This window comes from Chiloscyllium punctatum, chromosome 36 (genome assembly GCF_047496795.1).
Source record: "Chiloscyllium punctatum isolate Juve2018m chromosome 36, sChiPun1.3, whole genome shotgun sequence".
In the NCBI taxonomy this organism is placed as follows: Eukaryota; Metazoa; Chordata; class Chondrichthyes; order Orectolobiformes; family Hemiscylliidae; genus Chiloscyllium; species Chiloscyllium punctatum.
Window position 1 is genome coordinate 66,516,924 of NC_092774.1, and position 24,347 is coordinate 66,541,270.

Genomic DNA, 24,347 nt, shown 5'->3' on the forward strand with positions numbered 1-24,347 from the left:
CAACCTGCAAGTTTACCTTGAGAGAATCCTGGAGTAGAACTCCATAGTCTCTTTGCACATCAGATTTCTGAATTTTCTCCCCATAATCCTTCTGTTCCAGAGTAGCAGCAGAGATTTCCAGACACCTCTATTGTTTTCAGGGATACCAAAGGATCTTGGGAATTGCCAGTATCTCAGGCGAAGGCAGATGGGAATGTGTCCTTTAAACTGCAGAACTTTCCAAATTCCCTGAGTCAGCAGGAACTCTTTCTGGACCAAGAAACAAAACGGCCACTGAGAAACTGCTACATCAGAAGACCCCAGAGGCAGAAATTAGGCCATTCAGCCCATTGAATGGTGGAGTAGATTCAATCATTCTAAAGTATCAAGGGTTACGGGGAGAATTGGGTTGAGAAACATATCAGCCATGATTGAATAGGGGAGCAGACTCAATGGGCTGAATGGCCTAATTTCTGCTAGTTAACCATCCCTGGGAAGAAGGACGCAAAACAACAAGCTGTTTCCTGGGACAGATGAGCTAAGTGTTTAATAAGCTCACGACAAAAGGACAATTAAGTTTGTCTGTGGAAGGAAGGCCCTGACGTAAAGGGGTATTTTTGCAGGAAAGGCTGTACCAAGAAAACCACTAAACCTCGAGGATAAGAAGGTAAGTGACAGACCGGAGATCTCCAGAAATGTGGGGAGGTGGTGTTAGAATCTAAAGAAGCATCACATCACAGATTTGAAAGCGAGGAATCTCCACCAGAATTCAACCTCAGAATGATGTGGCAGTAGTACTTGGAAGAAGAATGCTGCATTGAATCCCTGGACACTTCCAGAGACAGATACTTTTGGTGGAAACTCAGTTAAATTCTGCCATCAATTGGGTGATAGCCAAAGTGTGAGGTTGAACTTGGTTACTTGAGGAGTTTTATTTTTGGTTGCTACATACAATAAAGTGTAAATCATTGTTTCAGCAGTTAATTGTGTGCAGTTTCTGAGTTAAGAGCCAAATTAAGGCGATTCACCCACAACCACAGAGAGAGGCTGGGATTCATGTTGACTCCATTGCATTCAGCAGTACATCACGTCAATACTCTTATAAAGCGAAGGCTGACAGCACCACCTTTCTCAAACAGAAACACCCAGAGGACCGTGTCACCTAATAATCTGTAAAATTAGCATTAAAAGTGGTGTAAACGTCTCTAGTGATAAGAATAAATCCCCAACAGTTTAAAATCAACAATCAGCTATTTATTTGTCCAACTCTCACGTTGAACAAAACTATTAACAAACTGGATACAGGCCAGGAGCAGATGGGTGGCACTAGTTTAGTTCGGGATCATGGACTGGTTGGTCTGATTCCAGGCTGCATGACTCCATAGCACGGAATGAATGGGGATCATCCCAAAGATGATAAAGGTTTCAAGCACCACCTTCGGCAAATGTGTGGACTCCCTCCAGATAACTGAGGGCAGTGGGGTACTGTGAGGGTCAGTAGATCAGTCAGCCAGCCAGTTCTTTCCAGGAGACTTGTCTCAAGAAAGGAAGTGGTTTCCTGTCCCATCAGCCAGATTATCCAGTTTGGATTAGGTCCTATATTTCCAACAAAATATGTAGACAGGGCAGTGTCTATAACAAATATGTTATTAAACTTGGAAGAGTGCTGAAGACATACACAAGGATGTTACCAGGATTCAAGGGTCTGTGTAAAAGGGAGAGGTTGGACAAGCTAAGATATTTTTATTTAGAGCATTAGAGACTGAGAGAGGCCCTGAGAGAAGTGAAGAGATCGTGAGAGGGTGAATGCACTCAGACTTTTACTCCAGGGTTGGGGAAGTGAGGGCTAGAGGGCATCAGTGTAAGGTTAGAGGAAAAAGAATAAAAGGGAATGTGAGGGGCAATGTTTCTTTTTACGCAGAGGGTGGTACACATATGGAATGAAATGCCAGCGGAAGTGGTTGAGGTGGGTCGATTAACAACATTTAAAACGACATTTGGACAAATACGTGGATAGGAAAGGTATGGAAGGAAATGGGCCAAGTGCAGGGAAATAGGCTTAGTGTTGATGGACAGTTTGTTCGGCGTGGACCATGTTGGGCCGAAGGGCCTGTCTCCTGCTGTGGGACTCTATGATTCGCATCTCTTTGTCGGTCCAACAGTTTTGAGTTTCCAAATGAACATCTCACTAAATCAGGCCGAATAAAATCCAATCTAATTCGTCAACTCTGATGCAGAGGTGCTGGTGTTGAATTGGGGTGGACAAGGTCAGAAGTCACACGGCGCCAGATGAAGTGATGAAGGAGCAGCACTCGTGAAAAAGCAATGCTCCTAAAGCTTGTGATTTCAAATAAACTTGTTGCACTGTAACATGGTGTCATGTGACTTCTTCAACTCTGGGTTTGTCTCAAACTTGATGGGATACTTTGTCCAACTCGGCATATTTTATCAATATTGCTTGGAGGAATTTTTTTGAAAGAATAGATTCCCTACAGTATGGAAACAGGACCTTTGGCCCAACAAGTTCACACTGGCCCTCCGCAGAGTAACCCAGCCAGACCCATTCCCCTATCCCTATTCCTCTACATTTACCCCTGTAATGCACCACACCTACACATCCCTGAAGACTATGGGACAATTTAGATGGGCCAATCCATACTAACCTGCACACCTTTAGACTATGGGAAGGAAACCAGAGCACTCAGAGGAAACCCATACAGACGTGCTGGGGCGGGGTGGGGGCATCGTGAAAGCTACACACAGACTGTCACCCCGAGTGTGGAATTGAACCCAGGTCAGCATTGTGAGGCAGTGGTACTAACCACGGAGTCACCATGCCACCCCTGAGCCATGTAGGTGGGCTTGTTGGGGGGGGGCGGAAGAGAGGGTGGTGCGAGTCCAGCACAAAACAAAAAAAAGCTCACTGCACCCACTGTCAGATTGGGCAGGAGGTACAGCCTTGGGGGTGACCCACAGCAGTGTCACTGGTGGAATCTGATTGTTGGATGCACTGGTGCCCCTGCTGGTGCCTCCGCAAGTTGCAGAACAACGTGAACCTCCGCCCACAGTCAGGGCAGGCAAACGGCTTCTCCCCGGTGTGAACCCATTGGTGGGCCAGCAGGTTGGAGGAGCGGGTGAACCCCTTCCCACACTCGGGGCAGCTGAATAGCCTTTCCCTGGTGTGGACCCGCCGGTGGGACAACAGGTCAGAGGAATTGCTGAAGGCCTTACAACACTCAGAGCAGGCAAAAGGCCTCTCCCCCGTGTGGACCCGCTGGTGTCTCAGTAGGGTGGAGGTACTGCTGAAGACCTTCCCACACTCTGGGCAGCTGAAGGGCCTCTCCCCCGTATGGACCCGCTGATGGGAGAGCAGGTGGGACGATTTCCTGAAGGCCTTCCCACACTCTGGGCAGCTGAAGGGGCTCTCCCCAGTGTGGATTCGCCGGTGGGTCAGCAGGGAGGAGGAATAGCTGAAGGCCTTCCCGCACTCTGGGCAGCTGAAGGGCCTCTCCCCCGTGTGGACTCGCCAGTGCGTCAGCAGGTTGGAGGAGTCGCTGAAGGCTTTCCCGCACTCATGGCAACTGAAGAGCCTCTCCCCTGCGTGACATCGCTGGTGGGTCTGGAGGTTGTCCACCCAAGTGAACCCTTTCCCGCATACGGAGCAGTAAAACGTCCTCTCACCAGTGTGTATATGCTGGTGGGCTAGCAGGACACAGGAGCAAGTAAAGCCCTTTGCCCGCTCGGGGCAGGAGAATGGCCTCTTCCCAGTGTGATTGCACTGATGAGCCGCCAGGACACATGGGACACGGAAGCCCTTCCCAGAGTCGCCACACTTCCATGGTTTCTCAACAGGTTGTGTTTCCTCGGGTTTCTCCATGGCCGAAGCTTCAGCTGCACACACACGTGTACAACCCCGCCATGAATTCTTCTTTCCAGGCAGTAGAGTTGTTTCAGGCTCCACACTCAGTGCGCTGCAACAGTAGGGTCTTTCAACCAGTGCCCCCGTACTCAAACAGGAACCAAAAAGAAAGCTTTGCTCCTTCTCACAGAATCATAGTTGAAAATTGTTGCGGTCCTGATGGACTGAGTAACTGTCAGACACTGACGTGAAAGTGAGGACTGGAGACGCTGGAGAGTCAGTCAAAAACTGCGTCGCTGGAAAAGCGCAGCACGGCAAGCAGCATCAGAGAAGCAGGAGAATCAACATTTTGGACATAAGCCCTTTATCTGGTGACTTTGAAACTTCTGTCTTCAGATAGTCTGTAAGAAAAGATTACAAAAGTCATCACTGCCAGTCCGATTAAGAGTGAGATATCAAGGCATTGACACTGACACCAGAGAGAAACTGTACATCTAGATGTGGCACATGTTAATGGCAAGCCAGAGTGATAGAGATATTAGGCACAGAAACAGACCCTTCGGTCTAATTCATCCGTGCCAACTAGATAACCTAACCTTATCTCGGCCGATTTCCCAGCATTTGGCCCATATCGTCTCAACCCTTCCTAATCGTATACCCATCCAGATGCCTTTTAATGTCATAATTGTACCAGCACCCACCACTTCCTCTGACAGCTCTTTCCTTAAACACGCCACTTTCTGCATGAAAGACTTATCCCTTAGGTTCCTTTGATAAGTTGTTTTGCTTGAACTTCTTACACTGCAATACGCCAACTTCTGTGAACAACCAAACTTTATTAAGTACAGTACAAGCTGTGGAGAAACTCTTAACACTCTTCGCAATGCTGGTACACAACAGTACCAAAAGAAAACAAATCCCTTAAACAAAGTAAAACTGAAACAGAGGCTTACAGTTGAAGTTAGAAGGGCAGAAGGAGACAATGTTAGCAGCCTTTCTCCACATAGACCACTGCTTAACTCACCCAAACGAGACTCCAGCTTTCAGGACTGACCACTCCCCTTTCATTGTACAGGTCACTTCTAAAACATAAAGGCTTTGGCCTCAAGTCTCATCTGTTCACATATAACCAAAAATGCCTCCCAATACCGTTTTTCATCTCTGTACTAAACCAGTCGCTTCAGAGCCCGGGTCTTTTTACCACCCCTCTGAAAAAAAACCAAGGACACAGCATCCTTGAGAAGAAGGACCAGCTTTTAGTAAAACGACCAGCTTTGTGACAGAGGGATTTAGGCCAAACACTGGCAGGTGGGATTAGATTAATTTGAGAACATAGCATGGAGTAGTTGGACTGAAGGGACTGTTTCTGTGCTGTTTGACTCAGTAACTGTTCTGCAATGGTCTGAAAACCATTTTCTTGCCTTCCCCCATAAACATCCAATTCTTTGTTGTTCCAAAATCAGATGAACTCAGCCTTGAATATATTCAATGATCCCATAACTGCAGGAAGACATCCCCACTTCTGGACTCAATTCCTCTTGCTTATATAACACCTGCTTTGCTCATTACTTGCTGCACCTGTGACAACTGGCATTGACTGGTGTGGAAGGACGCTGAGGCCCCTTTATACACATTCCTGATGAAGGGCTCGTACCTGTAACGCGGACTCTCCGGCTCCTCGGATGCTGCCTCATCTGCTGTGCTTTTCGAGCACCACACTTTTTGACTCTGATCTCCAACATTTGCAATCCTTTCTCCACATCCCAATATATCACCATTTAAACAATGCATCTCCTTTCTGCTGTTTACCCCCCAACAGGGAATGCTATCACTTCACATCGTGGTACTGCATTTTCCATGAGTTTGCCAATTGAGACACAGACCTGGCCCAACTTTTCCAGGACCTGTCCCCTCCATAAATTGAGATTGTGAGAGAGAGAGACAGAGACAATAGAGATGCCTCTGATTACACGCTCCTTCCGGTCCTCCAGGGCTTCCTATTGGTCCAACAAATGAAGATCACGCGCAGTTTTCACCGACAACCAGGAGCACGCACAGGTTTTGCTGACACCGGCGAACATGCGCAGTGTGTGTTGTCACCGAGGAGCATGCGCAAGACGCTCTGTGAAGTTGCTGGTGTGACTGACAGGTTTTATGCCCAAATGACAATCGGAGACAAGAAAGGCTGGAGCCACATCGTATATTTATCCTGCGGCTCCACATTTTATTCCTTTTGCATTTTATTTGACTACTCATCTTTTCCTCAGGGTAGGGGACTCCCAAACTGGAGGGCATAGGTTGAAGGTGAGAGGGGAAGGATTTAAAACGGACCTAAGGAGTAGAAAAAAAGTGTGAAAGTTAATTCCCCTCAAGAAGTGCCCTCTCCAAACCTGCACATCTTTGGATTGTGGGAAGAAACCGGAGCACCCAAAGGAATCCCACGCAGAGAAGGTGCAAACTCCACTCAGACAGTTGCCAGAGACTGGGATCAAACCCGGGTCCCTAGCGCTATAAGGCAGCAGTGCCAGCCACTGAGCCTGTTCAGAAAAAGCAGCAAATTATTTATATTAGGGTGAGAGGGGAAAGGATTAAAAGGGACCTAAAGGGCAACTATTTCACGCAGCGGGTGGTACGTGGATTGAATGAGCTCCCAAAGGAAGTGGTGGAGGCTGGTACAATTACAATTTTCAAAAGGCATCTGGATGGGTATATGAACAGGAAGGTTTGGAGGGATATTGGCCAAGAGCTGGCAAATGGGCCTAGATTAATTTAGGATATCCGACTGGCACGGAACAGTTTGTTTCCATGCTCCACTACTCTATGACTCTATTTCTACATAGTCAGAAATGTTATGACATGGACTGCACCCCCCCCACTAATTTGAACACATAAAAGATTTACCCCATGTGGTAATGTGAAAATTCAAGAGGTAAGGAACTGTTTCTAAAAGTCACTATTTAATGTTTTATTTAATGATCTAGGACACTAACTTGCAAGTGTTTAAATCTGCTGGGATTTTTAATACCCCCAAATCTATTCAAATCTGTCTAAACCAGTTCAAATCTCAGATGAAAGCCCCCAAATTTTACAACACTGGGTGCAACCTCCCCCACCTAATTTAAACCAGTAACATAGAGAAGGCTTAACCCATGCAGTAATCTGTGAAAATTCAAGAACCAAGAAACTATTCCCAAAGGTCAGTATTTAAAGTAAAAATTAACAACTTTATTTATTAAAGCCTAACGGAGAATAATTAATTAACAACTATTTACAACTCCTTTCTCTAACCTATCTTCCAACTTCCCCTGTATGATACCAGTCCAATAAAAACCCCTGATTAAGATTTACCGAAAGATTCAAACTTCACAACCAGCCAGCTGTTAAATCTTCTCTTTGTATCTTCCTCTGTAGATTTGCTCTCCAGGTCCGTGTCGATGTTTTTTCTCTGCAGACTCCTTCTCTGGACAGGTAACTCTCAGAGTTCTCACTAGCAGCCTACATTTGTTGGTCTTTTGGCAGTTCTCCTGTCACTGTTCAACTGTATTTTTTGATTTTGTACTCCAAAGCATCAAATCATTTCACTGGTGTTAATATTAGATTAGATTAAATTCCCTACAGTGTGGCACCAGGCCCTTCGGCCCAACCAGTCCACACCGACCCTCCGAAGAGTAACCCACCCAGACCCATTTCCCTCTGACGAATGCACCGAACACTACGTGTAATATAGCATAGCCACTTCACCTGACCTGCACATCTTTGGACTGTGGGAGGAAATTGGAGCACCCGAAGGAAACCCATGCAGACACGGGGAGAATGTGCAAACTCCACACAGGCAGTCACCCAAGGCTGGAATCGACCCTGGTGGTGTGAGGCAACAGTGCTAACCAATATTCTCAAAATACTAAATTCAAACTTGATTGGAATTCAGTATTTTAGGGCAAGATCTAAATCGATTGGCCAAAATTGAGTATGTTTTTGTCTCCAGGCAACCCAGCTACCTAGCTGTTCCACCAAATGTTAAATTATTACCTTGTTCAGAACGCTTGGTGCTATGTCAGGTGGTTCTGCTCACTTTTCAACTCTCTTGAAGGTAGAATACATCTCTACACCTTTAACAGAACCAATTTGTCAAGACTAGGAATCGGCCATTCGCTCCTAACAGGCGAAAGTAAGTACTGCAGATGCTGTTTCTGAATATGTTATTTTAGCTGTTCTCAATTTGAAAGATCAGCCATTTCTCGTGCACCCCTATCTCCCAGGCAGTGTCATCACCAACCATTCTCTCTCTCTCTTCTCAGAAGAGCTTTATACAGCGATCAAAGAGAGCTCGAGGCATGAGAAAGTTTAATGGGAGTTGGAAGAGATACAGAATGGACAGGGTGACAGAGTGTGGGGCCATTGAGAGACTGGGGGGAACAGACGGTGGTGGGGGCGGAAAGGAAAGACTCGGGGGTCAAAGGGTAGAGGAAGACAATGAGGGCGAGAGAGAGAAAATGGGGGGCAGAGAGTTGTGGGGCGAGAGAGAATGGATGGGGGCAGTGGGTGGGGAGAGAGACAGCACAATTCCCACCTTCCCCAGGACTGGGGCAGTGTGCCATGAATTGGAACCTACTCCTCCCAGAGCAGACATTTTTCAATCCACATATGGCTAAAGCAGAAGACATATATAATCCCTGCAGGCCATTTCACCTATCAAATTCACACCGACCTTCCACACAGCATCCCACCCAGACTCATCAACTTCCTCCACAGCCCTGCAGTTCCCCATGGCTAACCCACTCTAACCTGCACATCCCTGGACACTTTAGCACAGCCGATCCATCTGAAACTGCAGATCCTTTGACTGTGGGAGGAAACCGGAGCACCCAAAGGGTAACCCCCGCAGACAGAAGGGGGAGAACATACCAAAGTTCACACAGTCACGAGAAGGTGGAATCAAATCGCTTCTAACAATTCTCCCACACCTGCAAAACCCTGAGCACTATGGGTAATTTAGCAGGGCCAATCCTCCCTAACCTGGGCAAAGAAAAAAATCACATGACGCCAGTCCACCAGGTTTATTTGGAAGCACTAGCTTTCGGAGCACTGCTCCTTCATCAGGTGGTTGTGGAGTATAAGATCATAAGACACTGAGTTTTCAGCAAAACATTAGAGTCATGCCACTGAAATGATACATTGAAGAAACCTGGAGTATAAAGTCTTTCATCTTTTAGAATGAGTTGCTGGTGTCATTAATATGTAAGTCCCAGAACTACTTATAAGACACCTACTCGAGATAACTTAAGGCTTTATAAGAAAAGATGACAACTCAGCTCAGACAATGCATGAAAGGAGTGAGGCCAGAGTCTGTCTGTATCCCAGTTTTTGAGTCAGACTGGTTCTATTTCCAAAGTGGAATTTATAAAATATTTCATGTCTTGTCTGCCTGCAGATTGTGCATTTTTTGAGCAAAATGGAATGTATCTGCAAATACAAATTCACCTCATAGACGTGTGTGTGTGTGTGTGTGTGTGTGTGTGTGTGTGTGTGTGTGTGTGTGTGTGTGTGTGTGTGTGTGTGTGTGTGTGTGTGTGTGTGCGTGCGTGCGCGCGCGCACATGAGAAAAAGAGTCTAGTTCCATACTGTATATCTCTATGCCTATTGCATAACAGATGCTTTATTTCTGTTGATGTAAATATTGTTATAAATCATAGCTGGGTACTAACACTTAGATCTAAGGGAGAGACAATTCTTCAATTCGGGCTCTATAAGAATCCTGGCAGACCCCTATTTCTAGTTTACTTGCCAATGAACAGACACAAGCACCTATTTAATTCTAACTTTTCATCTTTTTTGTTATATTTTCTGGTATGATACTCTGTGTCTGGATGGTTGACAGGCTGGGAGACTGTGGGTTGGACTTTGATTGACTGAATGATTTATTGTTCCGGAAGGTGTCAAAGGAGGTTAAAGTTTCAGCAGAAATGAAGCAGAGCTGAGAACGGACAACAACTGTGTGGGAACAGGGAGATCAATAGAGGACAAAGAAACCAGGACCTGAAATCCGAGCTGACACCAGACTACCCTGTGATCAGTGCTTTGATTAGCAGGGTCAACCCTCTACCTTTACCTAGCTTCCCATTCGACTTGAATGCCACATCTCCCCTCAATATTTAGGGTCCAATCCTTGTCATCCTGAAGCCATGTCTCTGTAAGGAGTCCCAGATCAAAATCATTCTCTTCAATGTGTGCAGTCAATTCATTCACTTTTGTTATGTTGCAGCACTGTTACGACACGGGGTAACCTCCTCTGCTAAATTAAACCATCAACACAGAAATGATTCACCCCATGCAGTAATATGTAAAAGTTTGAGAGGCAAAGAACTATCCCAGAGGTAAATATTTAAAGTAAAAATTAACAACTTTACTCTTTATGTCCAACACAGAGTATTAAAACTCACAAAAATGCCTGGTTTTAGAGTTCAAAACATCGGATCATTTTATTGGTGCTAACATTATCAAAATACTTAATTCAAACTTAATTGGACGTTGGTATTTTGGGGAAAAATTTAAACTGATTGGCCGAATTTGAATTTGTTTGTGCCTTATGGCAACCATTTATTGAGATCGTGGCTGATCTATCCATCATCTCAGCTCTTCTTACTTGCATTATCCTGAACCCTTGATTCCCTAAGGGGTGGGGGCGGGAGGGGTGTATGAGCAGGATGCTCTTCGGAGGGGTCAGAATGGACTTGATGGGCTGAATAGCCTGCTTCCACACTGTAGGGCTTCTATGATCTACCGCAGTTGTGTTTGCCTCACATCACAGCTCCCAGAATCTCCCACCTTCTGCAAATCGAAAGACAAATCACACCCTGCCCTCTCGTATGTATGTTATCTAAATGCTTAATCGTTTCTAGTGAACACAGCCCACACCTCCCTCTGCTGCCAGAAACGTTCACAATGCTGATGAAACAATACCATTCCTGCAGTACTGAAAACCCCAAGGCTTCTAACGATACCAGTTACACACAGCTCCTTCTGATGGACAGCATTGGAAATACAATGTTGGAGGCTGGCCGAAATGAGCAGTTTAAAACAAAAATCCATCTCACCCTTCACTGGGCACCCCAGTCAGCACACTGTCCTTACTGCTGGGAAGCCTTAAAGCACTTCACCCCCACAGTGCAATGAATTCCCACTTTCCACCAAACTCCTAGACGTATTTAGGTACTCAGTTGCTGTCTCACCAATGAAATATTTCATTGTCACTTCTTCTGCTTCCAGTAACGGCAAAACATCTTTGAAAGCTGCTCTGAAAGTCCAATCTTCACAACACTTCTGCTTTCATGCAAGATGATTAATGTCATACAGCACAGAAACACAGCCTTCGGTCCAACTCATCCATGCCGACCAGATATCCTAAACTCAAGAATCCCATTTGCCAGCATTTGGCCTGTATCTCTCTAAATCCTTCTTATTCACATACGCATCCTGATGCCTTTTAAATGTTGTAATTGTAGTAGCCTCCACCACTTCCTCTGGCAGCTCATTCCAAACATGCCCTATCCTCTGTGTGAAAAAGTTGCCCCTCAGGTCCGTTTTAAATCTTTCTCCTTTCACGTGAAACCTATGCACTCTAGGTTTGGAGTCGCCTATCATGGGGAAAAGATTTTGGCTATAAAACCTATCTATACCCCTTATCAAGTTCTGTAAGGTCACCCATCAGCCTCCAATGCTCCAGGGAAATTATCCCTGGCGTATTCAGCATCTTCCTATCGCTCAAACCCTCCAACTCTGCCTACATCTTTGTTAATCTTTTCTGAACCCTTTTAAGTTTCACAACGTTCTTCCAGAGGAGGGCAACTGGAATTGCACAGTTTTCCAAAAGTGGCCTAACATGACCTCCCAACCCCTGTACTCAATGCTCTGACCAATAAAGGAAAGCGTATCAAATGCCTTCTTCACAATCCTGTCTCCCTGCGATTCCACTTTCAAGGAATTATGAACCTGCAAGGACATTTTGTTTAGCATCACTTCCCGTTAACTATTTAAGTCGTGCCCTGATTTGCCTTACAAAATGTAACACCTCACATTTATCTAAACTAAACTAATTTTGCCACTCCTTGGCCCATCAACCCATCCAATCAATTCTAATTTATATTGAACTTTATTTCCTCTCTCATCTCCTAAAAGCTGAGAATCTCCATCCCACACACACTTCCTCCATTCTGACTTTGCTGAACCTAATTCCTGCTGTAACCCATCCTGAAGGGTGTGGTTCATGCTGATTAACAGGCCCACACTCGGGGGAGGTGGAGATCTAATTCAAACAGATAGAACTCCGAATGGCCTGGACAGAGTGCACATGGGGAAGATGTTCCTATTGGTAGAAGAGTCTAGGACCTGAGGGCACAGCATCAGAGTAAAAGGAATATCTTTTAGAACAAAGATAAGATGAAACATTTTCAGCCGGTGAGTGGTGAATATGTGGAATTCATTGCTACAGAAGGCTGTGGAGGCCAGGTCACTGAGTAGATTTAAGATGGAGATAAATAGGTTCTTAAGTATCAAGGGGATCGAGGGTTACAGGGAGAAAGTGGGAGAATGGGATTGAGAAACTTATCAGCCAGAACTTAATAGTGCAGCAGCCCTGATGGGCTGAGAGGCCTAATTTCTGCTCCTGTGTTTTATGGTCTCTTGCTGTCCTGGACTAGGAGTGGGCAAATTGGGAGCAGGAATAGGCCATTGAGCCTGTCGAGCTGGCACCAGCATTGAACAGATCATAAGTAGATCTGAGTATACCGACGTAAAAGGTAAAAACAAGGACTGCAGATGCTGGAAACCAGAGTCTAGATTAGAGTGGTGCTGGAAAAGCACAGCAGGTCAGGGTGGATGCAGATACAGTTAGAACATTTAAAATACATTTGGATTAGTACATGAATGATGAAGTTTAATTTAAATAAGTGTGAAGTGCTGGATTTTGGAAAAGCAAATCAAAGCAGGACGTATACACTTTATGGTAAGGTCCTGGGGAGTGTTGCAGAACAAAGAGACCTTGGAGTGCAGGTTCATAGTTCCTTGAAGGTAGAGTCCCAGGTAGATAGGATAGTGAAGGCACCATTTGGTATGCTTTTCTTTATCGGTTGCAGTACTGAGTAAAGGAGTTGGGAGGTAGGTGATGTTGCAGCTTTACAGGACATTGGTGAGTCCACATTTGGAATATTGCGTGCAACTCTGGTCTCCTGCGCATCAGAAGGATGGTGTGAAACTTGAAAGGGTTCAGAAAAGATTTACCAGCATGTTGCCAGATTTGAAAAAAATTAGCTCTTGGGAGAGGCTGAATAGGGTGGGGCTGTTTTCCCTGGAGCGTCGGAGGCGGAGGGATGACCTTAGAGGTTTATAAAATCATGAGGCATGGATAGGGTAAATAGACAAAGTCTTCTCCCTGGGGTGGGGAGTGCAGAACTAAGGGTTTTGGGCAAACGGGGAAAGACATAAAAGAGCTCTAAGGGGACTCTTTTCACACAGAGTCGTGCATATATGAAATGACCAGCCAGAGGAAGTGGTTGAGACTGGTATAATTACAGAATTTAAAAGGCATTTGGATTGGTCTATAATAGAAGGGGTTCGAGGGATATGGGCCCAGGCCTGGCAAATAGACTAGATTAGGATAACTGGTAGGCATGGACAAATTGGACTGAAGGGTCTGTTTCTGTGCTGTACATCTTTATGACTCCAACATAAAAGGTTCAGAGGGATATAGGTTAAACACAGGCAGGTGGGTCCAGTTTAGTTTGAGAACATAGTCAGCATGGACTAATTGGACTGAAGGGTCTGTTTCTATAACTGATCTGTATTGGTCTTGCCTTCCCCCATAACCATCACATCTTTGTTGTTCAAAAATCAGATTAACTCAACCTTGGATATCTTCAATTAGGCCCAAACTGCAGGAAGGCGTCCCCACTTCTGAACTCAATTCCTTTTGCTAATATTCCACTTGCCTTACTCACTACTTGCTTCACCTGTCTGACAACTTGCACTGACTGGATTAGAAGGACGCAGAGGCCCCTTTGTTCATCCACACATCATTGTTGATGAAAGGCTCGAGCCTGAAATGTCAATTCTCCTGTATTTGACATTGAAAAAAGACCTGGACTAACTTTCCCAGAGTCTGTCCCCTCCCTAGATTCACTCCGTTTCCCTTCAGCTCCTGCACGTCAACAGCTCAAACCCAGAATGGAAAAGGGGTTGAGAAAAGAGTGTGTTGTACTCACAGATGTTGGACAGAGGAAGGAAGTTGCAGTCTGGGGTGAAGCTCAATCTTCTTTCAGAGAGAGAGGAACAGCAGCAGCAACTTCAGAAATTCGTGGTCCTACTTCCGCATCCAGACGATGGGTTTGCAGTGATTGGCAGGAGGACCAGTCTCCATCCGGTCCTCCAGAGCTTCAGATTGGTCCATCAAAGCAAGGTCATAGAGTGTTTCCGCTTGTTGTGTGAGCAAGCGTAATGTTTTGCTGACACCGTGGAACATGCGCGGTATGTTGCTGACACCGACTAGCATGCGCAGTATGGAGATGTTGGCATTGATGACATTTTCAAAGTTAAAAATCACACAATGCCACGTTATCGCCCGACAGGTTTATTTGGAATCACTAGTTTTCAAAGCGCTGCTCCTTCGTCGGTTGGTTGTGGAGCAGAATCATAACACACAGACTTTATAGCAACAGGATTGCAGTGTCATGGAATGGAATATTAAACAACTTTAGCTGACCTCTACCATCTTTTAGAACGACCATGTTAGTATTGATTCCTTCAATCCCAGAACTTTTCAAAAGTTCCGTTCTCAACATAGCTTTTAACAATAGGTGTCATCTCAATCAGATAATGCATTGAAGGTGTTAAGTCAAAGTCTGTCTGTGTCCCAATGTTAGGTCAAACAGATTCTATTTCTATCGTGGTATTACAGAATCTTACGTGTTTGAGTTTTTGAGCAAAATAAAATGCGATTCTGCAAGTACAAATTCAACCCACAAACTTTTATGTGTGTGAGTGTGTGCAGGAGAAACCGAGTGATCGTGTGTGTGTGACAGAATGTAATGGGGTATAAGTCTGTGAGAGGGTGTGTATGTGTGTGTGAGTGAGTGAGTGAGTGAGAGAGAGAGAGAGAGAGAGAGAGAGAGTGAGTGTGTAATGGGGTATAAGTCTGTGAGAGGGTGTGTGTGAGAGAAAGAGCCTTTGAGAGAGGGCATGTGTATAAGAGAGAGTCTGTGTGAGTGTGTTGGTTTGGAGGAGCATGTATTTGTGTGAATGCATGAGTGTGTGAGAGTGTGTGTGAGAGAGAGAGTGTGTGTGAGTGAGTGTGTGTGAGTGAGTGTGAATGTATATTATAGTGGGGTCACTTGTCGTGTGACAGTAACAAGGTCCTGGTTGAGGCCATCTCCATGTGTATTGAACTTGGCTATCAGCCTCTGCCCAGCCACTTTCCATTGTTGCCTATCCTGAAATCTACCTTGAAGGATGGTCACCCAAAGGTTCAAGGCTCAATGTCCCGGACCACTGTAGTGTTCCCCGACTGGGAGGGAACACTCCTGGCTGGAGATTGTTGTGCAGTGTCCATTCATCTGTTGCTGTAGCCTCTGCTCGGTCTCGCCAATATACCAAGACTCAGGGCATCATTGCCTGCAGCGTATGAGATAAACAATGTTGGCTGAGTCACATGAGTACCTGCTGCACTCATGGTGGGTGGTGTCCCCACGTTTAATGGTAATCGTGTCAACACTCTGATACGTCTTTCATCATCTGTCGTAACAGAGTTGTATCGTCTTGTCCTGAAGGCCAGGCAGTTTTCTGAGAACAATTATCTGTTTAAAGTTTGGCGGTTGTTTGAAGGCGAGAGGTGGAGGCGTGGGGAAGGTCTTGGTGAGGTGCTCATCCTCATCAATAATGTGTTGCAGGCTGTGAAGAACATGGCGTAGTGTTTCGGCTCCTGAGAAGTACTGGACAACAAATGGTACCATTTTGGTTGCAGCTCGTGTCTGTCTCCTAAAGGAAGTCATTCCAATTTCTTGCTGTGACACATTGGAAGTGGCAGTTGATGAGTTGAACATTGTATCCCGTTCTTATGAGAGCATGCTTGTGTACTTCCATGTGTCTGTCACGTTCCTCCTCACCTGAACAGATCCTATGTCTGTGAAGGGCTTGTCCAGAGGGGGTGGCTGTTTTAATATGTTTCACTCGAGAAGTGGAGCACTGTCAGGTTATCCTTGGGTTTGTGGTACAGAGAAGTGCTGAGATATCCATCCTTGATAGAGCTGCATGTGTTCAAAAATGAGACAGATACTAAAGAGTGTGGCGAGTGTGATGGTGGGATGAAACTTGTTAATATCACAGTATCGTTGTTTCAGTGACTCCTCACCATGGGTCCAGAGGAAGAAATGTCATCAATATATCTGGTGTATAGTGTTGCTTGGAGGTCCTGTGCAGAAAAGAAGCCTTGTTCGAACCCCTGCGTGAAAATGTTGGCATACAGGGGTGAAAATTTGGTCCCCATGGCTGTTCTATGTGTCTGGATGAAGAACTGGTTGCCAAAGGTGAAAATGTTGTGGTTGAAAATGAAGCGGATGAGTTGTAGGACAGTGCTCAGAGATTGGCAGTTGTTGGTATTGAGTACTGAGGCTGTTACCGTGATGCCATCGTCATGAGGAATGCTGGTGTAGAGTACTGACACATCCATGTATTCAACTAGTCCGTGGATGCTGAGCTTCTGGAAGGATTGGATCAGAAGTCTTGATGAATGCTGTCAGTTCACGGTTGTGCTCTTTGGTCAGATCAGCTGGCAGTTGCCTGTCGTGTTCCTGGTCAGTTGTTTGTACACTTCCTTGCAGAAGTCCATTTATTCCGGATTACTCAAAAACTGCATAAATTCATATGAGATTCTAAGCTCCCACTTTAGAAATAGAATCAGTCTGACCTAACATTGGGACACAGACAGACTTTAATGTCTCACCTTCAGTACATTATCTGAGCTGAGATGACACCTATTGTTAAAAGCTATCTTGAGAATGTAAGTTTTAAAAAGTTCTGGGATTTACAAATGAAGGAACCGAAACTAACATGGTCATCCAAGATGCAAGCTCACCTGCACTCTTTAGCACAGCTGATCCACCCTAAAGTGCAGAACTTTGGACTGTGGGAGGAAGCCAGAACACCCAGAGGTAACCAACACAGACACAAGGGGGAGAAAATGCCAAACTTCACACAGACAGTCACCCAAGGGTGGAGTCAAACCCAGGCTCCCGGCGTTATTAAGCAGCATTGCTAACCACTGAGCCACCATCCCACCCAGTGCTTTGAGGTTCTGCTTTGTCTTTGCAGCTTTTAACTTCTCATGCAGCCTCAGCAGAGGCTGTGTCCCGCTGACATTGTTGGACCACACCCATTGCACCTCCCTTTCCCACTTCTCCAGCCTAGAGCACAGCGGTTCTTGAATCCTGGCATCAGATTCTGATGCCATCTGTGCTTCTGCTGCCAACTGCAGTGAACGGAGGCAATCCCCGTCACTATTCTGTCCCTTATCTCCCCCTCCCTAACGTTGTTCTTACTCCCACCACCCTACAGTTAGCTCCTCTCCCCTGCAGCCTTCTCTCAGATCCCCTTTACCTGCCTGACCCTGGGCTCACACCCTCCTGACCCTGTCCACTGATCCCATCAGAAGGCTCTGTCCGGAGGGAAAGACCATCTCCCGGAATAAAAAGCATCTGATTAACTTTCCGCCTTGCCCTCCCAGCGTGTCAGCAACCTGGCTTCCAGCTCCACCTCTCTGAGCCGAAGGTCCTCCAAGTTGTGTTTGCCCTCGATCACATCATCCAGAGCCTTCCACCTTTTGCAAATTGAAAGACAAGTCTCACCCTGCCCTCTCCCGTGTCTATTGTGTAACTGCTTAATCATTTCTAGTGGCTGAGCAGAGGCTGATAGCAAAGTTTGGAACCCATGAGGATGGCCTCCACCAGGACCTTGGGTTCATGTTTCATTACAGGTGACCCCACTACACTGTACACATTCTGTCTCTCTGTCTCTCACACACAGCCATACATTCTCACATACTCACGCAGGCACTCTCTCAGATATACGCGCTCTCTCAGATGCACACACACGTACCCACTCACACTCTCATCCACACACACATCCTCTCAAAGACTTATACTCCTGCACACTCTCACTTTCCCAAGCATGCACACACGCAAACACACACTCTCTCAGCCAGACCCACGTGTATGCACACACACACTCACTCTCATGCATGCACACATAGATAAGACCATGGGGTGAATTTGCATTTGCAGAATTATATTTGTAGATACATTCTATTTTGCTCAAAAAGTGCACAATCTGCAGGCAACCACTCCATGTAATATTTTATAAATTCCTACTTTGGGAACAGAACCAGTATGACTCAAGACAGACTCGAACCTCACATCTTTCATGCATTGTCTGGGCTGAGATGGCACCTCTTTGTAAAACCTGAAGTTATCTCGAGACTGTGACTTAAAAGAAGTTTTGGGATTTACATACTAATGAACTGAAACCTGCAACCCATTCTAAAGATGAAACACTTATAAGCAGTCGAGATTTGTTCAATATATCATTTTGCTTCAAATTCTGTGTCTAATTATCCTGCTATACAGCTACCTGACGAAGGAGCAACACTCCTAAAGCTAGTGCTTCCAAATAAACCTGTTGGACTATAACTGGATTTTTTACTTTGTTTCCAGTGAAGACAGCTCACCCCTTCCACTGCTGCCAGTAAACTTTACAATGGTGAGGAAACAATGAACCATCAGTCCTGAAAAATGTACGATTCTAATACTACGAGCTACACATTGACTGCTCCTTCTGATATAAGACATTGGAAACCTCGCGTGGAGATTGAAAGAAATTAGCAGCTTTAAAAAAAACCTGTTGGATCTCATAGCCTTCAATGTCTGAGTCCGATGGGAAGTTCAGGTAACTTTTTTGGGAACTAACTTCGTTGCAGCTTCAGATCATCCCAGCAAAAAGGTGCACAAAAAGTAGCTTTGTTTTTCAACACACACACACACACTCCCCTGCATCCCACTTTCTTCACTATTGGTCAGCTGAGTTGTCCCTTTGTAATTCGATCCTTGGTGCAGCCTTAGCCTGGAGGAAGTATTGCTTCACTCAGCAATTGCAACCCGTAGCCTGTATGCAAGTAAGATTCGCCCCGCGCATTTGCAGAGGGGCAGTCAAGAATCAACCACACTGTTGTGGTCTGGAGTCACATATAGGCCAGACCAGGGAAAGGATGCAGCTGGGACGACTGAGTGAATCCTTTCCCACAACGGCAGTTTCCTCCCCTAAATCATGAGTGAATCAGATTGGGGAGTTTGTTCCCCGAAAATGGTTTCATAATGAGATTCTGGACTCCAGATTTCTGACTGAACTCCAAATCTGCCATCAGCTTTGGTGAGATTCAAACCCGGGAGTCCAATGCAGTCGATAATGGCACTCGGCCGAAGCTCCTTCAATCCCCCTGCGATGGTCGGTGAACTCACTGATGTCTCTGCAGGTGGGAGGAGCAGGTGAAGCCCTTCCCGCACAGAGAGCAAGTGAACCGTCTCTTTGATCCTCCAAGCTGAGTAAGTGGTGTGAAGTACTGTCCTTTTCACAGTCACCGCACTGAATCTCCCTCATTCGGGTGTATCAGTATTCTTCCTGCCACACCAGTGTCCAAGCAGACAAAAGCAAATATTTCTTCTCGACTGGAATGGCTGCTGATATTCAAGTCCCAATGAATCAAGTGGCTCTGTCAGAAGTTGATGTATCTTTTGGTTTCAGATTTCTTTCCCCATGTCTTCCTGCAAAAGAAATCACGAAATAAGTCACGGTCAGTACAGTCAAATGAATATAACATCGGTGACAATTCCTTAGATTGCCAGATACCTGCTGATTATATATTATCCATGACACAGAAACCTGAAAACCCTCATTCAGCAAGGTAGCGTTAGGTATATAAAGAGGAAAACTTCATTTAGGTGACAATGACCTGAACAACCTTCCTACAAAGGTGCTGGAAATGGAGCTGAATCAAGGATATAAAAATGAAATGTCAAGGCTGCTTTAGGAAAGAAAGCCAGTAAAGTTGCCGAAAGACTTCCTGCTGACCTGTTAAATAAAAATGAATGCAAGAAATACAGGATGTAATTCCATTACTATATTAGAAGGTAAAAAATCATAGCCATGCAGCGTGTACAACAGCGAATATCAGATATACACCATATGAAGCAATCATAAAATCCCTGCAGTGCAGAAAGAGGCCATTTGGCCCATCGAGCCTACTTCACCATTCTTTAAAGTCATGGCTGATCTATCCATCATCTCAGCTCTCTTACCTGCATTATCCTGACTACCCTAAATTCACCTACCATCCAAAATCCCATCGAACTGTGTCTTGAATATGCCTGCTTCTATTGCTTCCTTGGGCAAAGAATTCCATAGATTCACCACTCTCCAGGAAACGTAGTCCCTCCTCCTCTGCCTTAAACCTACCCCTAATCTTGTTACCTATTCTAACCCACCAGCAGAAAGGACGAGATAGGGTGAGTCTGGGTGGCATGCTGTTCGATGGGTCAGTGTGGACTTGATGGGTTGAATGGCCTCCTTCCACACTGTAGGGCTTCTATGATTTACTGCAGTTGTGTTTGCCCAGAACCACAGATCCCACAACCTCCCAACTTCTGCAAATTGAAAGACAAGTCCAACTCTGCCCTCTCACATGCGTGTTATCTAACTGCTTCATCGCTTCCAGTGAATAGAACCCATACCTCCCGCTGCTGCCAGTGACCTTTACAATGCTGATACAACAATGCAATACCTGCAGTACAGAAAATCGTAAGACTTCTGATGATACCAGTTACTGATTCACCGCTCCTTCGAACAGCATTGGAAGTACATTGTTGGGGGCTGAAAGAAATGAGCAGTTTAAAACAAAAACCCACCTAACCCTTCACTAGGCTTCCCGCTCAGGACACTTTACTTGAAACAATTCAACCCCACATGGCAACAAATTCCCACATTCCATCAAAATCCTGGATGTCCTCACTTACTCAGTTGCTGTCTCTCAAATGAAAGATTTCATTGTAGCTTCTGCTCCCAGTAAGGACAAAATATCTTTGAAAGCTGCTCTGAAATTCCAGTCTTCACAACAATACTTCTGCTTTCCTTCAGTCCAAATTGTCTGTGCTGGCCAGATATCCCAAATTATCATAGTCCCATTTGTCAGCACTTAGCCTATATCCCTCTCAATTCACCCTGTTACCAGATGCCATTTAAAATGCTGTAATTATACCAGACTCCCCCACTTCCTCTGGCAGCTCATTCCATGCTTGTATCACTCTCTGTGTGAGAACGTTGTCCATAAGATTCCTTTGAAATCTGTCCCCTCTCACCTCAAATCTATGCCCTCTAGTTTTGGACTTCCCTACTATGTGGAAATGTTTTTGGCTATTCACCCTATCCATGCTCCTTATGAACTTCTATAAAGTCACCCCTCAGCCTCCAATGCTCCAGGGAAAACAACACCAGCCTATTCAGCCTCTCTCTATAGCTCAAAACCTGCAACTCCTGCAATAGCCTTGTAAATCTTTGCCAAACCCTTTCAAAGGTTCACAACACTTTTCCTGTTGCAGGGTAACCAGAACTGAACACAGTATTCCAAAAGTGGTCTAATCAATGTCCAGTACAGGGGCAACATGACCTCCCAACATCTGTATTGAAATGCACTGACCTATAAAGGCAAGCACATCAAACACCTCCTTCGCAATCCTGTCTCCTTGCGACTCCACTTTCAAGAAACTATGAACCAGCACTCCAAGGTATCTTTGGTCAACAACACTCGTCATTAACTTTGCAGATCCTGCCCTGATCTGCCTTTCCAAAATCAACATTTCAAAATGGGGTTGAGAAACGTATCAGTTGTGATTGAATGGTGGAGTAGATCTGATGGGCTGAATGGCCTAATTTCTGCACCTATGTCATATGATTTGCTGTCCTGGACACAGATGTGAGAATTGGGAGCAGGAATAGGTCATTTGTTCTTTCCAGTCAGCACCAGCATTCAACAGTTCATAACTGGATATAAATATACCGGCATCTAGGTGGACAGGGTGGGATTTTTCTCACAGTAGCATCGGAGGTAGCGAGATGACCTTAGAGAGGATTCAAAAATCTTCAGGGGTATCGATGAGGTGAACAGCAGGTATTCTTTCCCTGGGATGGATGTTTCAAGGTTAGGGAGCAAACTTTGAAGATGAGAGGAGAAATATTTTAAAAAGACATGAGGGGCACCTTTTTATTTTAAGACAGAGAATGGTTCTCATGTCGTATCAATGTCCAGAGGAGGTGGTGGATGCAGGTACAGTTACAGTGTTTAAAAGACATTTGGATAAGTACATAGAGTCATAGAGATGTACAGCATGGAAACAGACCCTTCGATCCAACCCACCCATGCTGACCAGATATCCCAACCCAATCTAGTCCCACCTGCCAGCACCCGGCCCATATCCCTCCAAACCCTTCCTATTCATATACCCATCCAAATGTCTCTTAAATGTTGCAATTGTAATAGGAAAGGTTCAGACAGTCTGGGCCAAACACTGGCAGGTGGGACTAGTTTAGTTTCAGAACACAGTCAGCATGGACTAGTTGGACTTAATGGTCTGTTTCTGTGCTGTATGACTGTAACTGTTCTACACTGGTCTTAAAACCATTTTCTTACCTTACCCCAAAACCCATCCACTTCTTTGTTCTTCAAAGTCAAATGAACCCAGCCTTGAATACATTCAATGACAGACCTAACTGCAGGAAGACATCCCCACTTCTGAACTCAACTTCCCTTTCTAATATACCACTTGTCTTGCTGATTGCTTGCTGCTCCTGTCTGACAACTGGCAGTGACTGGTGTAGAAGGACCTGAGGTCCCTTTGTCCATCCACACATCATTCTTGATGAAGGGCTCGTGCCCAAAACATTGACTCTCCTCCTCAGTTGCTGCCGAACCTGCTGTGCTTTTCCAGCGCCACAATTTTCAACTCTGACCTCCATCATCTCACTTTCACCACATCTCAACATATCACCATTTAAACAATGCGCCTCCTCTCTGTGTTTTTTAAAAACTCATCAAAGGCGATAGATTGTGTCACTGCATTTACCATGTGTTTGCAAATTGAGACACAGACCTGGATCAACTTTTCCAGAGTCTGTCCCTTCCCTCGATTCACTCTTTCCTTTCAGAAGTTGCAAGTTAACAATTGAACCCCAAAATGAAACAAAACATGGAAAAAATGGTGAGAAACAGACTGTTGTACTCACAAAAGAGGAAGGAAGTTACAGTCTGGGGTGAAGTTCACCGAGAAAGGAGCAGCAGCAGCTTCAGAGCTCACGGTCCAACCTCCACATTTCGACAATGGCCGGCTCTGATTGGCAGGAGGACCAGTCTCCTTCCGGTCCTCCAAGGTTCTTCATTGGTCCATGGAAAGGAGCTGACGCGCAGTTTCTGCGGGAACCAAGGAATATGTGCAGTGCTTTGTTGACACTGGCGGCCATGCACATTGATTGCTGACATGCTCAGTGTGCAGGGATTTGTTACAAATTTTAAAGTGAAAAAATCACAAAACACCTGGTTATGGTCCAACAGACTTATTTGGAAGCACGAGCTTTCAAAGCGATGCTCCTTCATCAGGTGGTTGTGGAGCAGGATCGTAAGACACAGAATTTATAGCAAAAGATCAGTGTCATGCAACTGAAATGATATATTGAACAAACCAAGATTGCTGTTAAGTCATTCATCTTTTAGAATGGGTTGCAGGTTTCAGTTCATTAATGTGTAAATCCTAGATCGTAAGACACAGAATTTATGATCTTATCCTCCACAACCACCTGATGAAGGGGCATCGCGACGAAAGCTAGTGCTTCCAAACAAGCCGATTGGACTGTATCCTGGTGTTGTGTGATTTTTAACTTCGTACACCCCAGTCCAACATGGGCACCTCCAGATCATGACAAATTTCAAGTGTCCAAATGAGAATACGAGAGAAAAATACCAAAGCAATTTTTTGACGAAATGTTTTTTTCCCTGTGCCTTGACATGTTATTCCTTTTGCATTTTGTCTGGCTGCTCAACGTTTCTGTCTTTTCCCCAGGGTAGAGGTATTCCAAAACTACAGGGTATAGGTTTAGGGTGAGGGGAAAAGATTTTAAAAGATTTAAAAGACTAGGAATATAACATTCACCCCCTACAGGGCGAAAGTGAGGACTGCAGATGCTGGAGATTAGGGTCGAGAGTGTGGTGCTGGAAAAGCACAGCAGGTCAGGCAGCATCTGAGGAGCAGGAGAATCGACGTTTCGGGCAAAACCCTTCATCAGGAAATAGCCATGGGGAACTGCAGGGCTGTAGCGTAATCGAGTGAGTCTGAGTGGGATGCTGTTGGGAAGGTCGGTGTGAATGGCCTGC

The 24,347-nt window shown here is 45.3% G+C and overlaps 2 protein-coding genes and 1 long non-coding RNA gene across 3 annotated transcripts in view; 1 reads left to right on the top strand and 2 right to left on the bottom strand.

The window, feature by feature from the left end:
• The window catches only part of LOC140460614 (uncharacterized), a 333,883-nt gene that overhangs the window by 201,983 nt on the left and 107,553 nt on the right, over positions 1-24,347 (top strand). The gene's annotated exons all lie outside the window — the stretch shown is intronic.
• The window catches only part of LOC140460617 (uncharacterized), a 58,243-nt gene continuing 35,107 nt past the window's right edge, over positions 1,212-24,347 (bottom strand). Inside the window, exon 3 of the mRNA XM_072555237.1 lies at positions 1,212-3,624. Within this exon, the coding sequence (XP_072411338.1) occupies positions 2,915-3,624 (710 nt within the window). The 3' untranslated portion in view covers positions 1,212-2,914. The remainder of the gene's footprint in view (positions 3,625-24,347) is intronic.
• Positions 18,150-23,297, bottom strand: LOC140460623 (uncharacterized). Its single transcript, XR_011954242.1, has 2 exons — positions 23,207-23,297; positions 18,150-19,695 (listed from the first exon to the last, which is right to left on the bottom strand). It is a non-coding gene; the product is annotated as an uncharacterized lncRNA (long non-coding RNA).